The following is a 25,827-nucleotide window of genomic DNA, read 5'->3' on the forward strand; positions in this document are numbered from 1 at the left end:
GGTGACAGGATCCTGCTCACCACCAGGTCAGAGCATGTCGTGCTTGGACCATCTGAGGAAACAGAGCCCTTTTTTTTACACAGAGATTTGGGGAATTTCTGTCTCTGTGTATGGAGACAGGCCAGGCACTCAGTCCTGTTGCTTTCCCAGCTCCAGCCACCCAGCTAAGGCACTGAGCAGCAGAGTTCCATGGCTGGTGACCCTGGGAAGAGCCAGTCTGACCGGCTTGCCCAGAGCAGCCAGGCAGCAACGCCAGCTGCCTTCAACAACTGCCCATAACACTTTAAAAACCAAAACACAGGTCACAGGCTAAAAAAAAAGTGACAAAACAAACTGGGGACAGGGAAATTGTCACTCAGCTTCACCTCTGTTTCCCCAAGGATGCCCATGGAGCCATTTCACTGGGACAGTATCCTGGTTTCCACGAAGAAGGAGCGGATGGGTTGGGAGTTGCGGCGCGGGCAGGTCTGGTAGGTATCATCCCAGCCCCGATGGAAGCGGCCATGCATTTCGGCACCTTATTTGGCATTGCTGCTCCTAGGGAGCGAGGACTTGTTGCAAACAGTGGGAAGAGCCCTGGGGATGCTTGGCTGGCTCTGACGCAAGAGCTGCGCCGGTGCATTTTTGACCTTGCTTCGCCTCTCCGCCGAGCGCTGCAGCTCAGGGAGCTGCTCCGCAGAGGGAAGGAGCCCCCGGGATGGAGAGGGCAGGGAGAGGGGCTTCTCAGGGAAAGGGAAACTCTGCCAGTGGGTTTAGGAGCAGAAGGAGCCGGCAGCCTTTCCTCAGCGTGGAAAAGGTTACCAGCTCCGCGGGGCCGTATCCAATTGCATCAGCTGGGAACGTCGTCCAACACGCCGGGCCGAGAGTAACCCTTTCTATTTATTGCCCTATTGTTTGGGGCTGGAGGAACACGGAGATACCATCTGGGAAAGCTTTGTTGTCACAGACCGGCTCTCGCCTGCGCTCCAGAGTCACCCTCTAAATCACGCTCCGGCTTCCACATTTTGGGGGATGGAATGGGGGTTCCTCCGAGCCGGGATTGGGGCCCCGGGAGGGTTTGAGGGGGGAGGTCACCTGCTGCAGTGTCGCCCAATTTCCCTCCGGCAGCACCAGCCACGTTAGCAAAAATCCTTGGGTAAAACCTGGCTAAGTGTGCCCAGAGTGACCTCAGGAAAGGTTTTATTAGTATTAAAGGTATTAAAGGTATATTAGGTACTAAAGCAGAGGAGCAGCCTTTAGAAATGTCTCCATTCTAGTATAAATATCTCCATTACAATGGCAAAGTGAAAATCAGAAAAATTTTACTATCCTGTTAAGAGGTTTTATTGCCTGAGGGGTGCCAAAGCAACCTGGTCTAGTGGAAGCTGTTCCTGCCCATGGCAGGGGGCTGGAACCAGACAGTCTCATGGTCCTTTCCAACCCAAACCATGCCATGATTCCTGAAGCTCCCACTGCCATTCACCAGGAACGTGGGAATGGTGTTCCTGGCTGGCAGAGCCATCCCCGAGGCTGCCAGGGCGGGCACAGCTTTGCTGGGATGTGCCTTCCCATCACCTGGCATGGAGCAGGATACATCCAGAGCGCTGGACCTCAAACCACAGCCCCTTCCGCGTGTTGGATTTTCAGGAAGCGCGGTTGCTCGGCGGGATGTGTGTATCACTGGGTGGAGGAGCTACAGGAAGCGGATAATATTTTTTTTTCCTCCATTTGTGCCGGTTCAGACCCTTTTATTTAAAGACAGTTCCCATTTCCCACATTCACACAGATTATGAGGATGGAGGGAACCAGCCCATCTCCCAGCCTCAACGGGGGCACGGGCTACTATGCCAAGGTAGGGTTTTGCCGAACGGGAATGATTTTTCCTATGAATTTGGGAGCAGTGCTAAAAAACACCCCAAAGGGTGCAGAGTGGGCACGGCTGCCGTGGGACCCAGGCGTGTTTGGGATGCCGAGGTTCTGCCAGCCCTAATGGATGCTCTCCGGGCTGGTTCCCGAATTTACCCCTCTGGATGCCCTGGGACCAGCGGCCACGAGCCGAGGCAGGCAGGGCTGAGCAAAGCTGGGCCGGGATGAGATAAACTGGGATGAGCTGAGCCGGGATGAGGCAGGCCGGGATGGGCAGTGCCAAGCCGGGATAAACCGAGCTGGGACAAACTGGGCTGAGCCGGGATGGGCAGAGCCCAGCCGGGATGAGCCGAACCGGGATGAGCCAGGCACAGATGAGCCAGGCTGAGCCGAGCTGTGTTGATCCGGGCCGAGCCGGGATGGGCAGAGCCAAGCCGGGATAAACCGAGCTGGGATACACTGGGCCGAGCCGGGATGAGCCGAACCGGGATGAGCCAGGCAGAGCTGAGCCAGGCTGAGCCGAGCTGTGTTGAGCCGGGCCGAGCCGGGGTGGACAGAGCCAAGCCGGGATAAACCGAGCTGGGATACACTGGGCCGAGCCGGGATGGGCAGAGACCAGCCGGGATGAGCCGAACCGGGATGAGCCAGGCTGAGCCGAGCTGTGTTGATCCGGGCCGAGCCGGGATGGGCAGAGCCAAGCCGGGATAAACCGAGCTGGGATAAACTGGGCACAGCCGAGCCGCGCTGGGCCGGGCCGAACCGGGACGATCCCAAGCCGGGCCGGACCGATCCCGGCCGGGCCGCCCCCCGGCGATTCCCGGATGTTGGAGCGGCCCCCACTTGCTCCGTCCTTCGCTTCCATAAAAGGCCAAGGGGCCCGGCAGCCACAGGCGCGTTTTTCCTTTAATTATTATCCCCCTCCTCCTCCTCCTCCTCCCTCTCTTCCCTCCCTCCCTCCGCCTCCCGCTCTGCCCGCCCGCGCTGCTCCTCCCGCGGCGGCCCCTCAGGAGCGGCGGCGGTGGCGGCGGGCAGCGCAGCGGCCCCGATCCCGCCCCACCGCGCCCCCAGCCCTGCCCCGGGGCGCGGAGCGGGCACAGCCGGGCCCATCCCGCTGCCGCTGCTGATCCCGCTCCCGCTCCGTGCCGGGCGCGGCCGGCGGCGCAGGAGGCCGGGGCCATGGCGCTGGACGGGATCCGCATGCCGGACGGCTGCTACGCCGACGGGACGTGGGAGCTGAGCGTCCATGTCACCGACCTGGGCCGCGACGTCACCCTGCGGGTCACCGGCGAGATCCACATCGGCGGCGTCATGCTGCGCCTCGTCGAGAAGCTCGGTGAGTGCCCCGGGACCCCTGGAGCAGCCCGGCATCCTCCCAGTGCTCAGCACCCTGCTCCAGTGCTGTGCTTTAACTCCCAGCGCCGTGCGAGTGCAGTGCTGGAATACCCCAGTTTAGCCCCCAGCACTCTGCTCCAGGGTTGTGCTCCAGCTCCCAGCACTCTGCTCCAGTGTTTGCTCCAGCTCCCAGCCCCTGCCCAGTGCAGTGCCTGAGTACCCCAGTTTAGCCCCCAGCACTATGCTCCAGTACTTGCTTCGTCTCGCAGCACCCTGACCCAGTAGCCTGACCCAGTACCCTGCTTTAGCTCCCAGCACCCTGCTCCAGTACAGTGCTCCAGCACCCTGCTCCAGGACTGTACTTCTGTCTCCCAGTCCTGGGCTGTAGCTCCCAGCATCCTGCCCCAGTGCAGTGCCTGAGCACCCAGTGCTGTGCTCCAGCACCCAGCACCCTGCTCCAGCATTGCGATTTAGCTCCCAGCACCCTATCCCAGTATTGTGCTCCAGAGAGGCTCCCAGCACCCTGCCCCGGGTCCCAGCATCCTGCCCCAGTACTGTGTTTTACTCTCTCCCAGTACTCTGCCTTAGCTCCCAGCAGCAGGGAGCCCCCCAGGTCCCCACACCCTGCCCTTTCCAGGTTCCCCCTCTCATCTCCTCCACCAGCCAGCCTTTACCACCCCGGAGCCTCAGCCCCATCCACCGGCTGCTGCACTCCCGGGATTTTACACAGAGTTAGGAAACAGCTCCGTTTCTTGGGGGTGGGGTTTTTTTTTGGGGGGGGGCGCTCCACAATTCACACCAAAACTCCACCCTGAAGCTCCGATCTAACAAAGCGCTGCCCCGTGGGGCGATCAGTGGGGTGCTGTGGGCGAGGGCACCTCGGGGAGCCGGCGGTGGCTGTGGGAGCACACCTGGACAAAGGGCCCGTTTGTCCGGGACGCGTGGGAACGCGGCCGGGCCTCGGGCCCCGCCGAAAGCGGGGAGCCCGGCCTCGCCGAACCTCCTCCCCCCCTTGTCTTTTTATCGGCTCTTTATGGCTGGGTTATGTTTACTCAGCGGTGCAGCCCGGGCTGATGGCTGTAATTGCTCAAATAAAATATTAATTGCGAGGCCCCGCGCGTGCCTGCGGCTGTGGGAGTAGCGGAGCTGTCAGCTGCAGGTCCCGCTCCGCTGCGGAGCCCGCGTGTGGCTTTAAAAAGCCCATCTCTTCCCCCGTGCTTAGGTTTTGATTTATTAATTATCTCGGAGTCGCAGGAAGGAAGAGATGGATATAAATACGCTGGGTTTCCAGAGGAAGCGAGCGCTCGCATCAAAGGGTCTCGTGCTGGAGGTAGCTTGAACTCCCCGAAAACTTAATTTTATTCTGTTTAGTTTGGTTTTTTTTCTTTTTACTTTAACGCTGGAGGTGCAGAAAGTTTTGCTGAAGTTCAGTGAGGGGAAAAAAAAGCAAACCAGCTTTCTAAAAGTGATGAATCCCCCCGTGAGTGAAGGAGCGATGCTGCGTGTCGGGAGATGCCGGAGCAGCTCCAGGAGCAGCTCCAGGGAGAAGAAGCGTGTGTGGAAAGCCAGGCATGTGCGCGGGGCCGGAGCCCGGCAGGACCTAAATTAGCTCCTGACGTAATCCATCCCCCCTGAAATGTTTGCCCGGATCCTCTCCACTTGTTAAATTAGGGATTGTATGAGAGGGAAGGAATGCGGCGGCCGCAGCGGCGTGGGGAGAGGGGCTGGAGCTCCCCGGGGCTTCAGCCCCAGTGCCTCCCTTCCCGGCATGGTCACATCCATGGATATCTCCGCTGCTGCCTTCCCTTTCCCCTTGGCTTTCGTTGCCTAGCCAAGCTATACGTATTTAGTTCCTTGTAATCTTCCTGCGTGTCAGCTCTTCCAGCCCTCTCATTATTTTTACGGCTCTTCTTTGAGCTGCTGCCAGTTGAGCGGGGTCGGGTGGGACGGGGCTCGTTCCTCATCCTCCCCTGCTCCTCAATGCCTCCCTTCATCCAGCCTCTGCATCGATTCATTTTGCAATTTTTCCACATCAAAACCCTTTCCCTGCATTTTTAACCTTTTCCTCCCTGTCGTTCCTCTGTTTAATTCCTTACTTCGACAACTTGCAGCGTGAAAAAAAAATTGTTCTTCTCCGGCCAAGCGGATTTTCTGCTGTGAGTTTTAAGGAAATTTCCTAAAAATGAAGTTTCCTTGCAGTTCTGTCTTTCCCTGTGGGATCCCCCATGGGCTGTTCACACTGCGGGGGGAGGAAGGAAGGTGGCTCAGTGCCTTAGGCTGGGCTTTGCCTGCTCCATCCTTTGGGACAAATCCTGCAGGCTTTGGAAAGGAGATTTCTGTGGCCTTCCTGGAGTTCCACTGAAGTTTAGGACATCAGTGAGAATCTGCAGCAGATGAGCCACACTGTGGTTTTGGGGTGCTGGTAGGAGCTCTTCACCATCAGTGAACAGAGAGGAAAAATGCCTTCCCTTCCTCCCAGCAGCAAGGAAAGCTTGGAAAAGGGGAAAAAAAAATCTTGATTTACATCAGCATTTGTTGATGCTTGTGAGTTTTAAGGAAATTTCCTAAAAATGAAGTTTCCTTGCAGTTCTGTCTTTCCCTGTGGGATCCCCCATGGGCTGTTCACACTGCGGGGGGAGGAAGGAAGGTGGCTCAGTGCCTTAGGCTGGGCTTTGCCTGCTCCATCCTTTGGGACAAATCCTGCAGGCTTTGGAAAGGAGATTTCTGTGGCCTTCCTGGAGTTCCACTGAAGTTTAGGACATCAGTGAGAATCTGCAGCAGATGAGCCACACTGTGGTTTTGGGGTGCTGGTAGGAGCTCTTCACCATCAGTGAACAGAGAGGAAAAATGCCTTCCCTTCCTCCCAGCAGCAAGGAAAGCTTGGAAAAGGGGAAAAAAAAATCTTGATTTACATCAGCATTTGATGTAAATCAAATAGGAGGAAGAGTGCAGTAAATATCCTGTTGGGATGAAGCAGGAGTCCAGCAAAGTTTTTCCTCCTTAAATTCAGGGCTGCAGATATCCATAAATCCCATGGACTCCGTTCCTGCCTGCGCAGAGCTGCAGTTGGACTCTTTGGGAACAGGCAATTAAAATCTGTGGCTGATGCAGGCAGAGATTGGAGGAAGCCCAAGCAGCAGATAGAGATTCTGGTAACTCAAGTGAATTGCAATGACCTGTTGGCTCCCCTGTTATTCATCACCCGCTGGATTAAGCCACTCCATTAATTGAGCCGTGCCAAGTTCTTGGCAAAGTCATCCCTGAAAAATAAGCAAAAAACTGCTGAGGTTTTAAGAGCAGCAGCATTTAGTTGCTCTGTAAGGGCTGGGGTCTGTACTGGAAACTCCTGGTGCTCTCTCAGGGTTTTTTAGGAATTTTGCCACTATTGACTTACAAACAAAAAAAAATAAAAAATAAAGCAAGGTTTAAAATCACTGTTCAGGGTTTTTTAGGAATTTTGCCACTATTGACTTACAAACAAAAAAAAAAAAATAAAGCGAGGTTTAAAATCACTGGGAGCAGAGGAAGGAAGGAAGTGAACGCAGGTTATTGTTGTTGTCAACTTGAGGCTGTTTTAAACACATGGAATTTTAAAACCCTGCTTTTTTTTAAAACATGCTTGGGAGGAGCTCTGTGGAGTTTGTGGAATTCTGTGGGATATATGGGGGATGCTCTGTCTGGTCATGGGAATAAAGGAATAGCTGACAGAAACAGGGCAGGGGGGACAAATGGTGTCTGGCAGAGGCACAGCCTAAGACAGATGACCTAAATGTGCACTGAGCAGATTCAGAAAGTCGTGGATAGAAGTTTTGTGATGGAAATGTGGATTTCTCTCTGGGATTTCTCTCTGGGATGTGGGTGGCAGGTGACTCCAGCTCCCAGGGTTTGCTGGGAGCACTGAGCACCCTTTTGGGCTTTTACCTGGGGAAAATAAGTGAGTGGCTGGGGAAAAAAAAAAAAAAAAAAAAAAAAAAAAAATTTGGGAATTAAAAAGCTGACAGAAACAGGGCAGGGGGGACAAATGGTGTCTGGCAGAGGCACAGCCTAAGACAGATGACCTAAATGTGCACTGAGCAGATTCAGAAAGTCGTGGATAGAAGTTTTGTGATGGAAATGTGGATTTCTCTCTGGGATTCTTTCTCTGGGATTTCTCTCTGGGATGTGGGTGGCAGGTGACTCCAGCTCCCAGGGTTTGCTGGGAGCACTGAGCACCCTTTTGGGCTTTTACCTGGGGAAATAAGTAAGTGGCTGGAAAAAAAAAACAACCCCAGCAAGATTTGGAATTATAGATGTCCTTCTGGACCAAAAGGGGTTAAGGATGGGTAACGTGGTGGAATCCCTGTTTTAGTGACCTGGGATGGGCAGGAGAGCTGACATGGATAAATGTCAGAGCAAACCCTCTGCCCCCAGCCAGGCTGGCAATGGCAGGCAGTGATGACATCTCCTGAAGCCTTGGGGTCTTTTTTTGTGAATTGAAGCTGGGATAAGGGTTTGTTGATTTAACCTCCATTGTTCCCTCTGGCAGCTCCTCCACTATCTCCTGTGTGTCACCTGGGAGAGGGTGGGATGTCACCTGAGGACTGGCACAGGAGTTGCCCCATGCAGTTTTGGCTGTAGCACTTCAAGCTCTTTTTTGAAGTGGTTTCAGCCTGCAGATGTGTCTGTGATTCACCCCAGGGGCTCTCTTCACCATTAAATAGACTTTGCTGTGTTATCTTCCAAGGATTTCGGCTCCACTCCTTGCAAGATCAATTCTAAATATTAGTGTTATTCTGCCTGTGAAGTCTCCTCTCCTTAATGGACCCCTGAAAGGTTTATGAATAAAACACCAGCAAAGTGCAGCATCATTGATTTGCCCAGGTTTGTGTTTGAGGTTTTGCAGTGCTTATAAACACTCCAGGCCCTGGTGAGACTGGCTGGGGGAATTTTTTGCCTTGCAACTGGAATGAACTCTTAGAAACAGCTTAAGGCTATGGGAGAGAAATGCAGAGTCCTTGTCCCAGCCCATTCCTGTTGTGAACACAAGGCAGGAGGAGGCTGCAGGGCTTGTCTGGTAGGTGGCTTGTTCCTTGTGCTTTGGACCTTGCTGGAAGGCTGCATCCAGGTCTGGGATCCTCATAGGAAGGACATGGAGCTGCTGGAGCAAATCCAGAGAAGATGCTCCGAGGGCTGTAGCCAGACTGGGAGAGTTGGAGATGCTCACCTGGAGAGGAGAGGCTCCAGGGAGAGCTCAGAGCCCCTGGCAGGGCCTGAAGGGGCTCCAGGAGAGCTGGAGAGGGACTGGGGACAAGGCATGGAGGGACAGGACACAGGGAATGGCTCCCACTGCCAGAGGACAGGGATGGATGGGAGATTGGGAACTGGGAATTCTTTCCTGTGTGGGGCTGGCAGAGGTTTCCCAGAGCAGCTGTGGCTGCCCCTGGCAGTGTCCCAGGCCAGGCTGGACAGGGCTTGGAGCACCCTGGGACAGTGGAAGGTGTCCCTGCTCATGGCAGGGGGTGGAATGAGAGGGGGTTTAAGTTCCATTCCAACCCAAACCATTCTGGGATTCTCTGACTGCAGCCACACTTCCCAGAATTATGTGTCTGAGCATCACTGCTCAGTGCCAGGTGTGAGCTTGGGGTGTTTCCCAGTCTGTGCCCACAGTGTCACCTGGGCATCTTCACCTGGGACATCCACAGCTGCTCATCTGTCCCCTCAGTTGCCCCCTGAGATGAGAAGGTTTTTTTGCTTCAAAGTCAGTGCTGGTCACTCTTCAGTGTTGCTTTCCAAGTGCATGATGGCCATGAGAGGACTCCAAGTGCCATTCAGTGCTCAGGGATGTGTTTGTGTCCCCTCTGGGGCTGGGTGCTGAGACCTTGTTACAAATCTGGTAGGTGTTTGGGGCAGGCATTGATTTCACTCCAGATTTCCCTGGAAAATTTATTCCCAAGCTTTTAAACAGCAAAACCTGCCCAGCTGGCAGTGGGATGGTGAGCACAGAGGGGATCTGGCACCTGCTGAGCACCAAATCCTCCTGCTCCAGATCCAGGCAGGATTTTGGGCTGTTCTGCGTTGGAATTGGTCTTCCACTTCAGCAGCATCCTCAAGGAGGCCAGCAGAGCTGCTCCCATTCCAATTTCCATACTGCCACTTGATGAATCCCTTCACGTGTGGCCTGTGCTGATCCTCACCCTCCAAACAGCACATTTTTGGTGACATTAAGTGACACCACGCCAGTGCTGTGAACACCCCCCCCCCCCCCTGAGCACCAAATCCTCCTGCTCCAGATCCAGGCAGGATTTTGGGCTGTTCTGCGTTGGAATTGGTCTTCCACTTCAGCAGCATCCTCAAGGAGGCCAGCAGAGCTGCTCCCATTCCAATTTCCATACTGCCACTTGATGAATCCCTTCACGTGTGGCCTGTGCTGATCCTCCCCCTCCAAACAGCACATTTTTGGTGACCTTAAGTGGCCCCCCGCCAGTGCTGTGAACCCCCCCCCCCCCCAGCCATGCACATTGATCTGGCTCATTCCTTTACATCCAGCTTGGACTCCAGGAAGCTCCAAGGTGGGCTCAGCTTGATGGTGGCTCAGATAAAGTCCTCTTTGTGAGCCTGAGTGGAATATTCAGCTGAGGAATTCAGGGTGAGGGGAGGTAAAAGCCACATAGAGGCAGCTCTGAGCTGCAGTCACAGCAATTAATATCTGTACTCAGAGTGCTGATGATTCTTTAGGGTCAAAAACAATTAGGATTTTGTTTTTATTAATTTATTTTCAAATTCTGTCGCTGTGAGCCATCTGATTTGGCTGGAAAGAGCCCGGCTGAGCTCGCAGGTCCCCATGGGAGGGGAAGGAGCACAGGGTGGGAGGTGGTGTTGGTGCTCCTGCAGATCCCAGAGCCTGGGTTTGTCACACCACAGACAGGAAATTGTTGGGGTTGCTGCTCCCACCCAGCCCAAATCAGGAGTTTCCTCTTCCAGCTCCCTCAGGTTTCGATTTGACATAAAGCACGTGGGGAAGTCAGTGTGGGGAGCTGAAAAATCATAGAAATTATCACATTCACACACTTCCCTTTTTTTTTTTTTCTTTCTTTCCCTTTTTCTTACATCTTCCTCTCCATCAGGGCTTGTGTTTCACCCAGGCATCTGCTGAGTCTGTCTAAACCATACAAAAACTCAAAGAAATTGTACTCAGGATAGAATCCCTGGAAGTGTTCAAGGCCGTGTTGGGCTTGGAGCACCCTGGTCCACTGGGAGGTGTCTCTTGGGGTGGAATTAAATGGTTTTTAAGGTCCCTTTCAACCCCAGCCACTGATTCAGCAAAACTGACACCTGGGTTTTAACCCTTGGTCTTTGATGTGATTTAAAAAAAAAAAAAAAAGAAAAAAGAAAAGGATTGTGGATAACTGCCTGAAATGGTGGATGTGGGGAATGTTTACTGAGTTGGGAAAGATGAGGGATTATTTGCACTGCAAACTTCAGTTGTTTCAACATCACCAGGGACACCAACACTGCCAGCTCCTGGTTTGGGTGTTGGGGGAGTTTTTTTAGTGGTGGTTTTTCTGACACATGAGGGGAAGGAAGGAGATTTACAGCCCTTGTGGAGCTCACTGACTTCAGCCCAGCATCCAGCCCTGGCTGTGCTTGGGGGGAAAAGTCTCGTGGTGTGAAAACATCCAAGGTCCCTTTCAACCCCAGCCACTGATTCAGCAAAACTGACACCTGGGTTTTAACCCTTGGTCTTTGATGTGATTTAAAAAAAAAAAAAAAAGAAAAAAGAAAAGGATTGTGGATAACTGCCTGAAATTGTGGATGTGGGGAATGTTTACTGAGTTGGGAAAGATGAGGGATTATTTGCACTGCAAACTTCAGTTGTTTCAACATCACCAGGGACACCAACACTGCCAGCTCCTGGTTTGGGTGTTGGGGGAGTTTTTTTAGTGGTGGTTTTTCTGACACATGAGGGGAAGGAAGGAGATTTACAGCCCTTGTGGAGCTCACTGACTTCAGCCCAGCATCCAGTGGTGTGAAAACATCTTGGGGAAGCTGCATTTCTTCATTCTCATTCTGAAATGTGAATTAACTGATTGCTTAGAAAGGGGCAGAGAAACAAAGCTGAGCAAAACTCAGCTGGCAGGGTTCAGTTCTGAATGTTCCAGTGGCTTTCAGGGGTTTATGGTGTGCAGTTTGGAAAAGTGCTGAGACCCCCAAATTCCTGTTGGATGGAATTTCAGCAGGGTTGCTGTAATTTAGTTTTCTTGCTCAGGTTTGCTTTTTACACATTGCACTCATCCAGGCTGAAGCTTCTATGAGGTAGAACTGTTGGGAGTGCTCAGAAGTGCTGAGAAAGTGCTCAGAAAACCAGAGGAAATCTTTTTTATTTATTTATTTTTTATTTCTGGAGAGCTGATCTTGGTTTTTCTTTCATTCACCCATTTCCCGGTGAGGATGCAGCTCCCACTCTGTGGCCATTCAGATGTGAGCCTCAGCTGGGATCTGGGTACATGGCATGGCCCTGTGCCAGCACTGATCCCCCTCTTCCAGACCAGCTGGGATCCTGGGACACCTCCACTTTTTGATAAAATGTGGCTGAATTTGGCCAGCAGGTTGAGAACAGTTCTGGGAGGGGATGCACATAAAAAACCAGCCCCACCAGCAGCTGCAGAAACCTTCCCCTTCACAACCTCAGCTGATTTTTAGCTTGCACAACGTCCTGACAGCACCCAAAAAATCCATCTTGCCAGTGGATTTTAAATCTCTTCCCAGCCCATTACACCTGCTTGGCTGGTGGTTGTTTTCTTTCTTTTCCCCAGCTCCCTGCAGGAGTACATGTTCTTTGGGAAGGGTGAATTGCTGAAACTCCAATTCAGTTAGAAAGTCAAATTTCATTTGAAATTGCCTGGAAGAAGGCAATTGCTCAGCTTCCCATCCTCGCTGATGCTCCACAGAGCTTTGTCCAGCTCCAGAGCTTCTGCAGCAGGAATTGTCCCCATCCCTCATGTCCTGCCCCAGGGCTTTAGTGCCAGGACTTGGGCCTGTGATGGGTGAGGCAGATCCAGGCTCAAGGCTGGGGGTGTTAAAGTCCTTTAAAAGTGTTTTGTGTTCATTTATGAGCTTTGGTGAACAGGCAGAACCAAAAAGAAATCATGGAATGGTTTGGGCTGGAAGGGAGCATCTCATTCCACCCCTGCCATGGGCATGGACACTTTGCACTGTCCCAGCTTGCTCCAAACCCTGTCCAACCTGGCCATGGGCACTTCCAGGGATCCAGGGGCAGCCACAGCTGCTCTGGGCACCCTGTGCCAGGGCCCTGTTCTTCCAGCCATGATCCCACATGGATCTGTAAGAGAAGGAGCAGCATTTGCAGTTATGGAGTGGGGTGAGGCTGCCTGAGGTATCCTCAGGACTCCAAATGTCACTTTGCAGGGGATCTGAGCTTTAACCATCCCTAAAGCACTTGGGGAATTGCCTGGTAAGAGGTTGGGAATTCAGGTTGCCCATCATTCTCCTTTCTCTGCCTGATGCTTCATCCCTCCCAGTACACATCCTCTGGCTGCCTTGCTGGGTGTGATGTCTTTTTGGCAGCACCAGCTCCTCTGGCTTGCACATTCCTTGGGGATGAGTCAGGACTGCAGGCTGCTGTCACCCTGGGACACTTGTCCTTTTTGGAGAGGGAAAGGGAGTATGATCCCTGGAGAAGTGTCTTTCCTCTTTCCTCTCCTTCCTTTCATTCCTTCCTTTTTTCCCTCCCAGTGCTTCCTATTTTGTGCTGGAGAATAATGGAAACCACATTCCTTAATCAAGTTTTCTGCCATTCCTCATCATTCCATGGAGGCAGGAGCAGCCAGTGAAAGCCTGCTGTGGAGGGCTGCTTGATGAAATGGGGGGAGCAGTTGGCAAAATCAGGTTGTGAAGATCCTGTTTAAAAAAAAAATCCAATTAAAAAAAAAACAAACGTAATCCACCCTTGCTTTCCTTTGCTCTGTGCCATAGAAAAATGAATAATCCACATTTCTCTGGGTTGCTGGTGCAAGGATTTAAAGGAATTCTGCACAGCACTGGCAAAGACCTTCCTGAGCCCATCAGTGCTGGGGCTGTTGGGGAGCTGAGGTGACCTCTGGAGAGTTTCCCAATATTCCAGCTGGGTTCAGCATCATTGGAAAATTTCTCTCCCTGCTCATGAGTTTAGACAGGATTGGGTATGGCTGTGCGAGCATTTAAGTGGAACATAAAGCTACCAAATATCCAAAAAGCTAAAAATTGCAGGGAAAATTTTGCAGGAAAACGTGATGCCACATCCATGGAAGTGTTCAAGGCCAGGCTGGATGGACCTTGGAGCAACCACGGATAAAGGGAGGTGTCCCTGCACATGGCAGGGGAATGAGATACAATCCAAGTTAATAAACTTTCAAATAAGCTAACTGAGTAATCCTATTAACACTGGAAAGAGCTTCCTTCCTCGAGTTTACTTTAGAAAAACAGTCAGTGGCTTTCAGGCTTGTTAGGATTTGCTCTTCTCCCTGCATCCCATGAGCATCTTGAGCCCTGCACTGCCAGGAGCAGCCTTTTGGGATAGTTGGGGCTGATGCATCAGCTCTTCAGGACTCCAATTACCACCCCTGCCTCATCAGGACGCTGACTTTCCATTGCACAGCTCACCTAGAATCCCCATAAAAGCCAACAAAAGTTTGGGATAGTTGGGGCTGATGCATCAGCTCTTCAGGACTCCAATTACCACCCCTGCCTCATCAAGACACGGACTTTCCATTGCAGAGCTCACTTAGAATCCCCATAAAAGCCAACAAAACAATCCCACTTCTCTTTCCAGCGCGTTCCCTCGTTAGCAGCAGACACTCCGTAATTTCCCTGAGCAAGGACAGACACACGGAACATCCACACGCAGCACTGCATCCCAATGGGCTCAGTCTCCTCCACTGGGCTTTTTTTTCTCCCTCCTCCCTTCTCCTTTTTTCCTTGCTCTTGAATCACTCTGTGCCACTACACGGGGGCTTTGACGTCAGGACTTTGCCATGAGCGTGTGCCCTGGCACGGCGGGATAAGGGGGAGGTCCCCTGAACTGGGTCGTGCTCTTGGAATCACAGAGTTGGGAACAAGGCTCCTTTTGTCCATGTTTTTTACTTTATTAAGTGAAAGTATTTTTCATGCAAGAAATATTCTTCTCAGACTGAAATTCCAACACAGGTCCACCCTTTTTTGGGCACCTCCGTGGGTGGGTGTGGATCTTCTCCTGAACATTTGTTTTCCTGAAAATGAAGTAGGATAAAATTTTTGCAGGGGCAGCAGTGATAGGACAAGGGGGAATGGTTTTGGAGAGAGGAGATTTTTAGTCCCAGCTCATTCCTGTTGCAAACACAAGGCAGGAGGAGGCTACAGGTGTCTTGCTGCTTGTGCTTTGGACTTCACTGCATCCAGATTTGAGATCTTTGTAGGAAGGCCATGGAGCTGCTGGGGCAAATCCAGAGGAGATGCTCCGAGGGCTGGAGCCAGGCTGGGAGAGCTGGAGATGTTCCCCTGGAGAGGAGAAGGCTCCAGGGAGAGCTCAGAGCCTGAAGGGGCTCCAGGAGAGCTGGAGAGGGACTGGGGACAAGGCATGGAGGGACAGGACACAGGGAATGGCTCCCACTGCCAGAGGGCAGGAATGGATGGGAGATTGGGAACTGGGAATTCTTTTCTGTGTGGGGCTGGCAGAGGTTTCCCAGAGCAGCTGTGGCTGTCCCTGGATCCCTGGCAGTGTCCCAGGCCAGGCTGGACAGGGCTTGGAGCAGCCTGGGATGGTGGAAGGTGTCCCTGCCCATGTGGAACTGGTTGAGCTTCATTGCCCCTTCCCACCCAAACCATTCAGGGATTCCATGAAAACAATGGTGAGAGCTGCCCATGGCGGCAGATCCAGGAGAATTTCAGGTGCCATCCTGTGTTATCCATGGATGAAATCCCTTCCACAGGTGGTGGCTGCTGTTTTCCATTGCATGTGTCAAATCCATGTGGGAAATGTGATTAAAACCCCTCTCAAGTCCCATTAGCTCTGGGAGCTTCAGCTTGTCCTGGCTGCAGCTTTATTGCATCAGTCTGATGATAATTTTATGGGCTGTTTATCTCCCCATTTCAAAGTATAATTTTTCAAGTGTTGTGACCAGAGGCTGGAGGGATTTTTGTTCCTTTTTGAACTTTGCTCTGCAATTAAATCCCTGTTGGGGGATGGAGGGGACTCTACTCCAATGCTCTCCAGAAAAACTCTTTATTTTCCTAAAATTACAGCTTTTGCCCCAGGACAGTGACTGTGTCACCCAGCAAACACATCAGCATTTCTGCTGGACTCGTGATAAATGAAAATAGCTCTGTTTTTAAATTTTTTTTTTGCTCCATAATTATCCTGGAAGGAGTGGCCTTGGCATGTTTGAAGGAATCTGAGTTTCCAGAGGTCACTGGGAGCAGTGAGGAGGTTGGAGGAGGGAGCAGTGGGTTCAGCTACACAGACAGATGAGTGTTACACTTTATATATATTTATATATATATAAAATAAATACATAACTAATATAAATAAATATATATATTTTAAGACAAATCTTCAGCATCTTTGGGACCTTCAGTAACTTTCTTGGCTATTGGGGTGTCCAGGGACTCCTGGCATGATGATCCTTGTTTATCCCTGCCAACTCAGGATTTTCCTTTCTTTTCCTTTTCCTTTTCCTTTTCCTTTTCCTTTTCCTTTTCCTTTTCCTTTTCCTTTTCCTTTTCCTTTTCCTTTTCCTTTTCCTTTTCCTTTTCCTTTCCTTTTTCCTTTCCCCTTCTTCCTCCTTTCTTCTTCTGTATCCTTGCCCTTCCCCATCACTGCTGTCCTGCTCCATGCACCAAATAAGCCTCTTTATTTTAGTATTTCTGGATGTTTTAGGAATATTTTCCCTCTTCCCTGACTTTGTTAGTGCTCTGGGGCTGTGCCTTCCCCTCTCCTGGACACATAGAAAAGAAAAACCCACCAGAGCAACCACACGAGGTTCTGTGCAAGGAATTTTGATGGCTGGTTGTGGTGGTTTTTCCCTCTTTTTTTCCCTTTCAGCCTTAAATTTCTCTCCTTCCCAAGTTTTTAAATACTTTTACCTTGTTTTCCATGGCTATGGATTTCAGTGGGTATGGATTACATCCCCAGGGAGCAGGAGAGGGTATCCCCCATCCCTGAGCTCTCCCAGCTGTTTATTGCTGGAAGTCTTTTTTCCTTTCAAACGCTTTTTCTCCTCCTCCAGCTTCCCAAGAGGGGTGTGGATGCAGCCAACACCCAGCCCAGGGCTTGGAGAGCCCCTTGGAGCTGTGAGGGCTGGATTAAGGTGTTATCAGCAGGAATTTGTGTTTGAAAGTGCTTTAACCAGCTGCCTACACTCAGTGCTTTTTGTCCACATATGTGTTTTTTCAATTCAGTATGAAATGGGTATTAATTTTAAAACCCAGAAATCACAAAAAAAAAAAAAAAGGGGACTGCTTTTATTTTAATTTTATTGTCAAAACCCTTGAGGAGTTTCAGCCCATCTGCACCAAACTCAGTGAAAAGGTGGAAAACTTTGGGTTGGTTTTGTGTAGATTATCAAATACAAAAATGACTTTTTGCAAGAGGAAATGCTTGGCTTGTGAGTTGGTTTCAGTCCCTGCATTGGAGATACATAGATATATATAGATATATATATATATATATATATGTGTGTGTGTGTGGCATTTATGTATGTATATATGTGGATGTATTTTTATATGCATTTATTTTTTGTGTTTATCTATAATTATATATGCATATAAGTCAGTTTTGTCTCTATTTTATATATGCATATATATATATGGGGTAAATGTTTATGTGTATGTTTATATACATAATATATCTTATATATTTTATGTATGTGTATATATATAATTTATATATATATTTTTTATATATATATGTATATAAAATATGTTTAAGCCTATATATTTGTTTTTTAAATTATTTTTATACAGATAAATTTGAGATAATGGAAAGGCATTTTTTTTTCCCAAGTGTGCTTAAACCAGAGCAGGGATAATCCTGATTAAACCCACCCCTGGGAAAGAGCCAGGGAAAGCTGTGGAGCTCATTCTGCGCCTGTGGAAACCCCCCCACAGTGTTTTGGGCTTTTGCTTCAGAGGGGGATGGTCCTCTTGACCTGTTCCTGTGGGAATGCTGAAGACTTGAATCCATTCCTCTAAAAGCCATCATTTTAATTAAGGAATGAGCTGCAACCTCTGCTGCAGCTGCTGCAGCTGCCTCTCTGAAGGTGGAGAGAATTCCAGGGAAAACAGCATCAGCTGCAAATCCTCTGTTTCCAAAAATCCACCAAAAATCCATGATCCAACCCAGGCAGGCTTGCAGAACTCCTCCTCAAGCCTATGCAGGAGCTATTTAATTCTTTGTTACTAACCCCCAATGTTAAGGTGATGGAGGCATTTGCAGGGTCTTGGCTGCCCTGTGGATTTAATCCTAAATGTGGGTGTGAAAGGGAATCTGGTGATTCCCAAGAAAGCCTCTCCCAGAGGTGGGAGCCACCCCTGCCTTCCAAACACCCATCCAGTGGGATTTAACCATGCACTGGGAAGGGGGGAAAAAAGAGATTGATTCATTCATATCAGAGCTGTGTTCTCCTGAGCAGTGCATGGAAGGAGAGCCCATCTGCAACAGGGGATATCCCGAAATAACAAGGAAAATACAGTGTTTACACAGCGCTGGAGACTTGTATCCTACTGCTTGTGAGTCCTAAGCTGGCCTGGAGAAGCTGCCAAGTGACAGCAGAGCTTCTGCAGGAAAGAGCTTCAATAGCTGCTGCAGCAGGAAAGGGACTTCAAAAAACCATGGACTGGCAGAGGGAGAGTGTTTGGGAGCAGCCAAGTCCTGGGATAAATGGGATTGCTGGATTGTGCCCTTTTCTGACCCAGAGATGGGGAAGCTGAGAGGTGTTTTAGAGCTTTTATTCTGTTTTCAGTCTCATGAGAAGGGTGAGACAATACAGACGTTATAATTCATACCATCACAATCAGAAGCCAAGTATTTCCTAATTATAATATATTTTAGGTGTTTCTTGGCCTATCAGTTTTTGTTACACCATGCCATAAATGCCTTAAAGCAAATAATCTAAAATTACCCCTCATAAGTCCTAGTACTATACATCTTTCATAATTCTGTTTCTCCAAAATACCTAATCTTATTTACAAAACCACCCTTTAAGACTTACTCGTTCCATTAGTTCCACTGGTTCCATTTCCCTCTCAACAATCTCTATCCCATTCCATAACATTTCTTATCTCAAACATTTACATGCAAATATATATTATGTGAGTCTTCTACCAAATTTTAAAAATTTTCTACAAATGCATTTCCCACATGGGATAAATGGGATAAATGGGCTGCCAGGCAGGGCTGCCTTGATTTTCTTTGCCCTTCACCCAGATTCAGCCTTGCTGCTGGAATTCTGATTGTGTTTGTGGCTCTGTGTGCGACAGCCAGCCCAGAATTAAAGCACACCCCGTGTGCATCTCAATTCACACTTACTGCTGCTTGGATGCTGGATTTCAGGGAATTTAGTGGTGGCTGTGGGAATTCAAATCTGCAATTGTAATTCATGCTGGACAAGCTGGCTGGATGTGACTGCGGCCAGGCGCCGGCGTGGATTGAAAGCTGAGGATGTTTCAGGTTTAAAACACTTCAGAGAGCAGCCCTTCACTCCTTCTCTGGCTGTTCTGTCCTCACAGAGGTCTCTGCAGCCATTTGTGTGATTTAAGATGCCTCTCACATTCCCAGGGCTGTCTGAATGGCTTTCCAAGGGGAACAGCCCCGTGGGTTTTGCTGTACAAAACATCCCGAACGTCCCTCGTGCACGTTCCTGCCTCTTGGCACAGTTCTGGGAGGCAAATGCAACACCAGGTTCTGCCTGGAAAAAATAAATAAATAAAAAATTTTTAAAAATCACAGCTGGGTTTGCCAGCCCTCGCAGGCTCCAGGGGTTTGGTTCAGGCTGCAGGGAAAGATGGGGGTTTATTTTGGAGGCCGGGAAGGAAGTGCTGTGCTTCCCTTTCCCGAGGGTGTTGCTGCTGGGGTTGGCTCCTGGAGCTCCCTGAGCCCAGCCCAGGCTCCAGCTGATGCTGACAGCTCCAGCTGCCACATCCCTGCTGCCTTCACCCGGGGGTTCCGTGTCTGGCAGTGATTTCCTGTCACCCTTACATGTGTGCAGCTCGTTTAATGGAATCCTGGAAGGGTTTGGCTTGGAAGAGAGCTCAGAGTCCATCCAGTTCCACCCTCATGTGCAGGGACACCTTCCCCGATCCCAGGCTGCTCCAAGCCCTGTCCAACCTCACCTTGGACACTTCCAGGGATCCAGGGACAGCCGCAGCTGCTCTGAGCACCCTGTCCCAGGGCCTCACCACCCTCCCAGGGAAGAATTCCTCCCAGTCTCCCATCCATCCCTGCCCTCTGGCACTGGGAAGCCATTCCCTGTGTCCTGTCCCTCCATCCCCTGTAAATAGCCTCTCCCCATCTTTCTTGTGGCTTCCTCAGACACTGGAAGGTCAACTCAAAGCTGCTTTTCTCCAGGCTGAGCAATCCCAGCTGTGCCAGCTTTTCCTCACACAGAGGTGCTCCATCCCTCTGCTCATCCTGTCACCCTGCTCTGGACTCCCTCCAGCAGCTCCGTGTCTGTCACATTCAGCAGCTCAGAGGAGCTGCTGGATCTACAAACATCTCTGAGATCTGCAGCCTGTAGTAAACTTCTAAATTCCAGGTCTGGGATCTCTAAGGTGAACTTGCAGTACTTGGAGACTTACTGAGCTCTGATAGAGGATTGGCCAGCTGATAAATTGATCATAGTTGTCAAATATGAATAAGTTGATGAATATGATAGGTGGATAAATATGAAGTGAGCAATGACTGATGGTAGTAGGTGGGAAGAGCCTGAGCTGAAATATTCAGCCTCGCTGTGAAGCTGGAACCCTAACAAATCAGTAACTGGTGAACTGGGACTCTGGTGAAGGTTTGTAAACCTTTGGTCACATTTAACCAGGCTGCTGGCATTCCCTGGCCTGCAGGGATTGCTCCAAGCAGTCCTGGGTCCCTTGCAAAGCACCCAAGGCTCTTGTCAGTGTGTAAAACTCAGCTCCACAAAGCAGCTGCTAAACATTTGCCAGCCTCTTTTATGTATAACTACCCCGTGGGACAGGCACAGACCTTCCCCTTCCTGCTAGAACCAACAGCTCACTGTTAATTGAAAGTGTTAATTGCTCTCAGGCCCAGAGTGTTGTTTTTGTGCCGTGGCCTGAATGGTTAATCAGCAGTGTAAACCCAAATCCCCTTCTGTTAGGCATAAATGTTACTGATTCCAAATGCCTTTGGTTTTTTCCTCCCCCTGATTTTTGGTGCCAACTCGTTCAGCTTTCAGTAGGGCAGAAGTTGGACTTCATTACCAGAGTCCATTGTAATGATTTCTTGGATTTTTTTCCGGGTAGACAAGGCTTGTGCAAGTTTGCATGCTTTTCTATATTTGGTTTTGTTTAATTTGATTGTACAAAGCTGTTGAAAAGTCCAGCTGAATGTTTCCACTTTCTGCAGAGCTGATTGTGCCACTAAACCAGGAGTTCAGAGGGAAAATCCAGCTCCTGCTGGGTTTTCTCAGTAACCCTGAGCTCCAGGTCCTGGTTTGAGATAGGGACAGACAAAAGTTCATTTGTCACATTGTTCTCATCTCAGCTTAATTCAGATGTGGCTCGTGGGGATAATCTTCACTGTCACAGGATCGTGGAATGTCTGAGCTGGGAGGAACCACGAGGATCATCCAGTCCAGCTCCTGTACAGGACATCAAGAATCCCAGCATGATGTTGGTGCTGGATTGTGTTCCTTCAGTCCCTTTGGCATTGTGCCTGCTGGGACTTTACCTAATCCTGGAAATTCTCCAATCCTCTGGAATTGCTCCTGCCTTTCTGGCTGGTGCCCTGTGGTGCTGAAGGATGGAGACAGGAGCTGTTGGAATAAATGCCAGCTGGTGGTTTTAATTGGGGTTAAACTGGTATTTCGTGATGGAAATCCAGGATCACAGGGGGATCTGGAGCTGAAAACTGAATTATTCTATTACTAAATATATTACTATATTATATATCACTCCATTCTCTTTTCTGTGTGTGGTGGAAGGATGTGGCACTGTTATTGGTTGTCAGAGTGGAAAATGCTCTGCAGGAATGGCAGGGCCAGGTGCTAGTGAAAAATATTCCAGGTGTTAGGGAAAATATTGCACAGGGTTTATCTTTTGGAGTTATCACCATACTTTGGTTCCCCAAATGCTTTCCAACCTGAAGGTGACCTCCAGGGACTCCATGGTTACATCCCTGCTGGAAGGAGATGTGGCTGTTGAGTTTTCTTGGTCGTTTGGGAGGCAACTTTTAGTTTCAGTTGGGAATTTTCAGGGTTTTTTTGTAGAAGCTGAAAGTCCTGTTGAATTCTCCTTGCAAACCTCCTCCTGGTTCTGTTTTCCATGTGTGCCGAGGTTGTTGGGCTCACCTTTGGATAGCACAGGTATCCTGGATGGTGGGGAAAAACCCAAGAATTGATAGGTAACCCCAAAAACTGTGCAAAATCCCTGCTGGGGGAGGTGTTGGGTCCACTTGGCTTCGTGTTCAGACGGGATCACTGCCAGGCTGGTGATCCCTGGACACGTTGAGTCTCATCTTTATTCCCTTGGATTCTTCCCTGCTTTTGTATCCCATCCAAACAGCATTGAATACAAGCAGTTCCTTGTATCCAGAAGGGGCTGTTGGAGTTTTTTGGGTCCATAGTTCCTTCCCAGCTAGGCACACTTTAAAACTTCCTTTGTCCTCCAAAGGCTCCTTCTGGTGCCGCTTTTAACTGGGGGAAAAAACGGCTTCTTTGTTGCAGACGTCAAGAAGGACTGGTCGGATCACGCGCTGTGGTGGGAAAAGAAGAAAACTTGGCTCCTTAAAACTCACTGGACGTTGGATAAATACGGGATCCAGGCGGATGCCAAGCTCCAGTTCACCCCCCAGCACAAGCTGCTGCGCCTGCAGCTGCCCAACATGAAGTACGTCAAGGTCAAAGTCAACTTCTCCGACAGGGTCTTCAAGGCTGTTTCTGACATCTGCAAAACCTTCAGTAAGTGGTGAAAAACCTCCCCCCATGAGGAGCTTCCTGGTCGGTTTGGCTCCTGCCTCTCCTCTGGTGCACGTGCTTGTCCTGTAAATTTGATAAATCCTTGGTGTTTTCTGGCTTTGAGCGCTCAGGAGTTGCTTGGACATCAAACAACCCAGATGTCCTTCCTTTTTCCTTCCAGATGTGCTCTTTTGTGGGTAAATATGTCAACAACAGGACCAGTTGAGCCAGAAAGTGATTAAAAAATGCATTTTTTTGTGCTGAATTCTCTTCCATAGCAGAGCTGTCCTCAGGTTTGTCACAGGCGAGGCAGTACCAGCCCTGCTTGATATTCAGACTGGTTGTGATTTTTTTTTTCCCCCTGCAAATTTATGTGCTGGATGAAAAACAAACCCTGAAATGGGAGATCTGCCAGCCCTGTGGGGTGTCTTCTAGTGGAAAATCATATTAGAGATTAAGTGGTGATGCTCCACTGTAAAACTGTCTGGTGGAGGGAAGGAACCGAGTCTTGCTGTCTCCTCTTCACCCTCATTTCCTGGTGGAGGAGAAGCCCATGAGAAAGGAGGAATCATTCCCTACCTGGTATAATTTTTTACCCATCTTCACAAATTCCTCATCCCAAACCCCAGTGTTTCTTCCTGCCCACCAAAAAAAAAACCCAGGGAGGAGATGGAAACCCCACCCCAAGGAGCTCCAGGAAGCACTCCATGCTGGAATTCTCCCCTCCCAAAAGATCCTGCAACCCATCCTCATCTGTAGCAAATCTATTCCTGCTCTCATAAGGCAGCTGAGGTTACTCTTGGCTGACCCAGTTGTTTGGGGAGGCAGGAAGGGCTCATCCCTACGTGCAGTGTCCAGCACATCTGTGGTTTGGTTGGTATTTTTAGCTGGTTACTGATCTTTGCTGTTGCTTTCCTGTTTTGTTGGGGTTTTTTTAAAACGTAAATATTGGGCAATTTCTCCTTAAAATAGAAAAGGCTTAGCCAGCGTTATTTCTGAGTGGATTTTGCTTCCCCCACCCCCATTTGGGCATTTGGGATGTCGTGCTAGACAGGGAGGTCCCAGGCTTGGACGCTGATGAATCTCCTCAGCAGTGACTCACGTCAGGAAATTCTGATATGGTTCATCACGGGACAAGAGATCTGTCACTGATGCTGTCAGAACCTTATGTGGGCCTGAAGCAGCCTTTTCTTCCAACTTCAGAGTTTTTGGTGTATTTATGACCAAACCAGCAGAATAATCCTGATATTTAAAGGTTTGGGAGGGAGGAGAAGCCTCTGGGATAGCAGAGGTTGGAGCTGTGAGCAGGCAGCAGGGACACATCCATCAAGGGTGGTGCTGGCTTCCCTTCTGCAGCCTCTGAAGTACTGGAATGAAGTTCCTGATTTTGGGGGAAGCAGGGCTTTTACTGGAAATTTCACTTTCCTTTGAGTGCCTCTCAGCAGCCTGAGCTGTTGGAGGACAGACACAAGCTGCAGTGATTGAGTTGTTTAGCCCTCCCAGTTGTGTTTACTGGGAGCCAGATGTTCAGCAGAGCTACTGGGAAGATGATACATGGGCTTGGCATCAGCTTGTGGGAAAAGGGATTGGGATGTGGGGATGCAGAAGTGCTGGAGCTGGAGGGGCTGGGATGCTCTTCCCAGAACCACAGAGGTATAAATGCAAATGATGTACAAATACATTTTATGTAAGTGCTAAAATGCCCCTATAGATGTCGAAATACTTATAGATGTCCTATCTAATGTGTTTTAACATTTATATACTTTATATATATAATATATATTAAGTGTATTATACATTAATGTAAAAACCCATATATTTTATACATATATATTACATTTTAGGATCAAAATCTTGGCTGAGAGGGAGGCTCAGAGAAGCTGTGACTGTCCCATCCCTGGAAGTGTCCCAAGGCCAGGCTGGACAGACCTTGGAGCACCCTGGGGTAGTGGAAGGTGTCCCTGGCAGGGCGTTGGAATGGGATGATCTTTAAGGTCCCCTCCAACCTAAACTATTCTGTGATTTTGTGATTCTATGATTCTCCTTTTTCCCTCCCCATTTGTGTTTTCCTGCCCTATTTTTCTTCATTACCTTTCCCTGTCCTCCTCAGCATCCCTGCACAGAGCTCTCATATTCCATCTTAACCAAGCTGATTCTCTCTCCAAGGAAAACTGAGCAGATATTTCAAGGTGGAAGGGAAAGTGATCCCAGCATAGTCCTTGTCTCTGAAATCCCTTGATTTCTGAGCTCCAGGGAACTTAGGACAGAGCTGTGCCTGGGAGTTGCTGATATTTTGGCTGTACCTGTTTGCTGTCGTTGCCCCTGCATCATTTAATTACACACCTCAGTAACTCCAGCACAAAGCATCACCAGTGAGTAATTGAAGTAATTCCTGATATTCTCAGGACCCTGACTGGGTCCCTTTGCATTTACAAAATCTGCACTACACACACAGGAGTACCCATGGATGAATTATTGAAAGCTGTCCTTTGCTTCTGTTCCCTTTAAATTGTTACCCAGAGGTGTGACCCTTGCAGAGCTTGCTTGATTTTTAAAGAGAAGTCTCTGTTCTTGTGCAGAGGGAAGTTATTCCAAAGGGCAGCTCCCCAGGGCTCCCAGGAGGTGCCTGTGGGAAGATGCTGGAGCCACTCACACATCCCTCACTTTCCTGGAGGTCGTGTGAAGCCGGAAAAAACCCCAATCTCACTCCTAGTGGCTGGATTGCAGCCCCTCGATTCCCACAGCAGCCACTCAGGAGGGTTAGAGGCAGGGATTGACCCCAGCAGGCACGAGGAGAGGAGCGGGCAGTGCATGGGATGGGCAGCCCTCATCCAAAGGGTGGCCTGGAATCCTGCCCAGGAGCAGCTGCTGGCAGGCAGCTCCAGCCTGAAGGGCCAGCTTTGATCTGCAATTAAAGAGCAGAGAAAGAGAAAGTAAAACTTCACTTTTTTTTTTTCTTCTTTTTCCCTCAGCAGCAGGGATTTGTGCTTCCCGCCTGGCTGGCAGTGGGACACGGGGGTTGGGATGGGATGCTCCTATGGTCCCTGCTCTCATCATCCCACTGGGAGATAATTCCACCCAGAAAACTTCCCATCAAATATCCAACTGCAGATTTGATGGGCTGTGATGCCTTGAGAAGGCTGACCTAGAGCAGAGGCTGGATGGAGTTAAAGAATAAAGCAGGAATTGATTCCAAGGATCTCCTCCATGGATCCACCTTGGGCAGCACCAGAGCCCAGCCAGGGCTGCCCCCAAGATGAACCCAAATGGTCCCAAAATGCACGAGCGCTCCCGGGGTCTCTCCCTGGGATCAGCTCTGCACCATGTGCACATTGCAGTTCAGTGTCCAATTCCAGCTCAGCCCCTGCACTCCCATCCTGCTTGTTTTTCTCTCTGCAGCCCACGGGGTTTGTGCTCCTGGGCTGAGATTTGGATCATTTGTCCTTGGTGCCCAGCTGGAGCAGGAATTGTTTTGTCTCCCTGCTCTGTGCACAGAGCTCACCATGCCCTGATG

At 49.9% G+C, this 25,827-nt stretch overlaps 1 protein-coding gene across 4 annotated transcripts in view; it reads left to right on the forward strand.

Moving 5' to 3' along the window:
- The first annotated feature begins 1,783 nt into the window (after positions 1-1,783).
- FERMT2 (FERM domain containing kindlin 2) overlaps positions 1,784-25,827 on the forward strand; it is a 52,393-nt gene continuing 28,349 nt past the window's right edge. For 2 of the 4 annotated variants that reach the window (XM_041409790.1, XM_041409800.1), the window contains exons 1-2: positions 2,799-3,178; positions 22,083-22,316. In XM_041409790.1, the coding sequence (XP_041265724.1) occupies positions 3,022-3,178; positions 22,083-22,316 (391 nt within the window). In that variant the 5' untranslated portion in view covers positions 2,799-3,021. Of the gene's footprint in view, positions 1,832-2,797; positions 3,179-22,082; positions 22,317-25,827 lie in introns of those variants that run through there. The other 2 variants (XM_041409782.1, XM_041409809.1) reach the window with 2 other exon arrangements.

Source organism: Onychostruthus taczanowskii, unplaced genomic scaffold (genome assembly GCF_017590055.1).
Source record: "Onychostruthus taczanowskii isolate IOZ18803 unplaced genomic scaffold, ASM1759005v1 scaffold100, whole genome shotgun sequence".
Lineage (NCBI taxonomy): Eukaryota > Metazoa > Chordata > Aves > Passeriformes > Passeridae > Onychostruthus > Onychostruthus taczanowskii.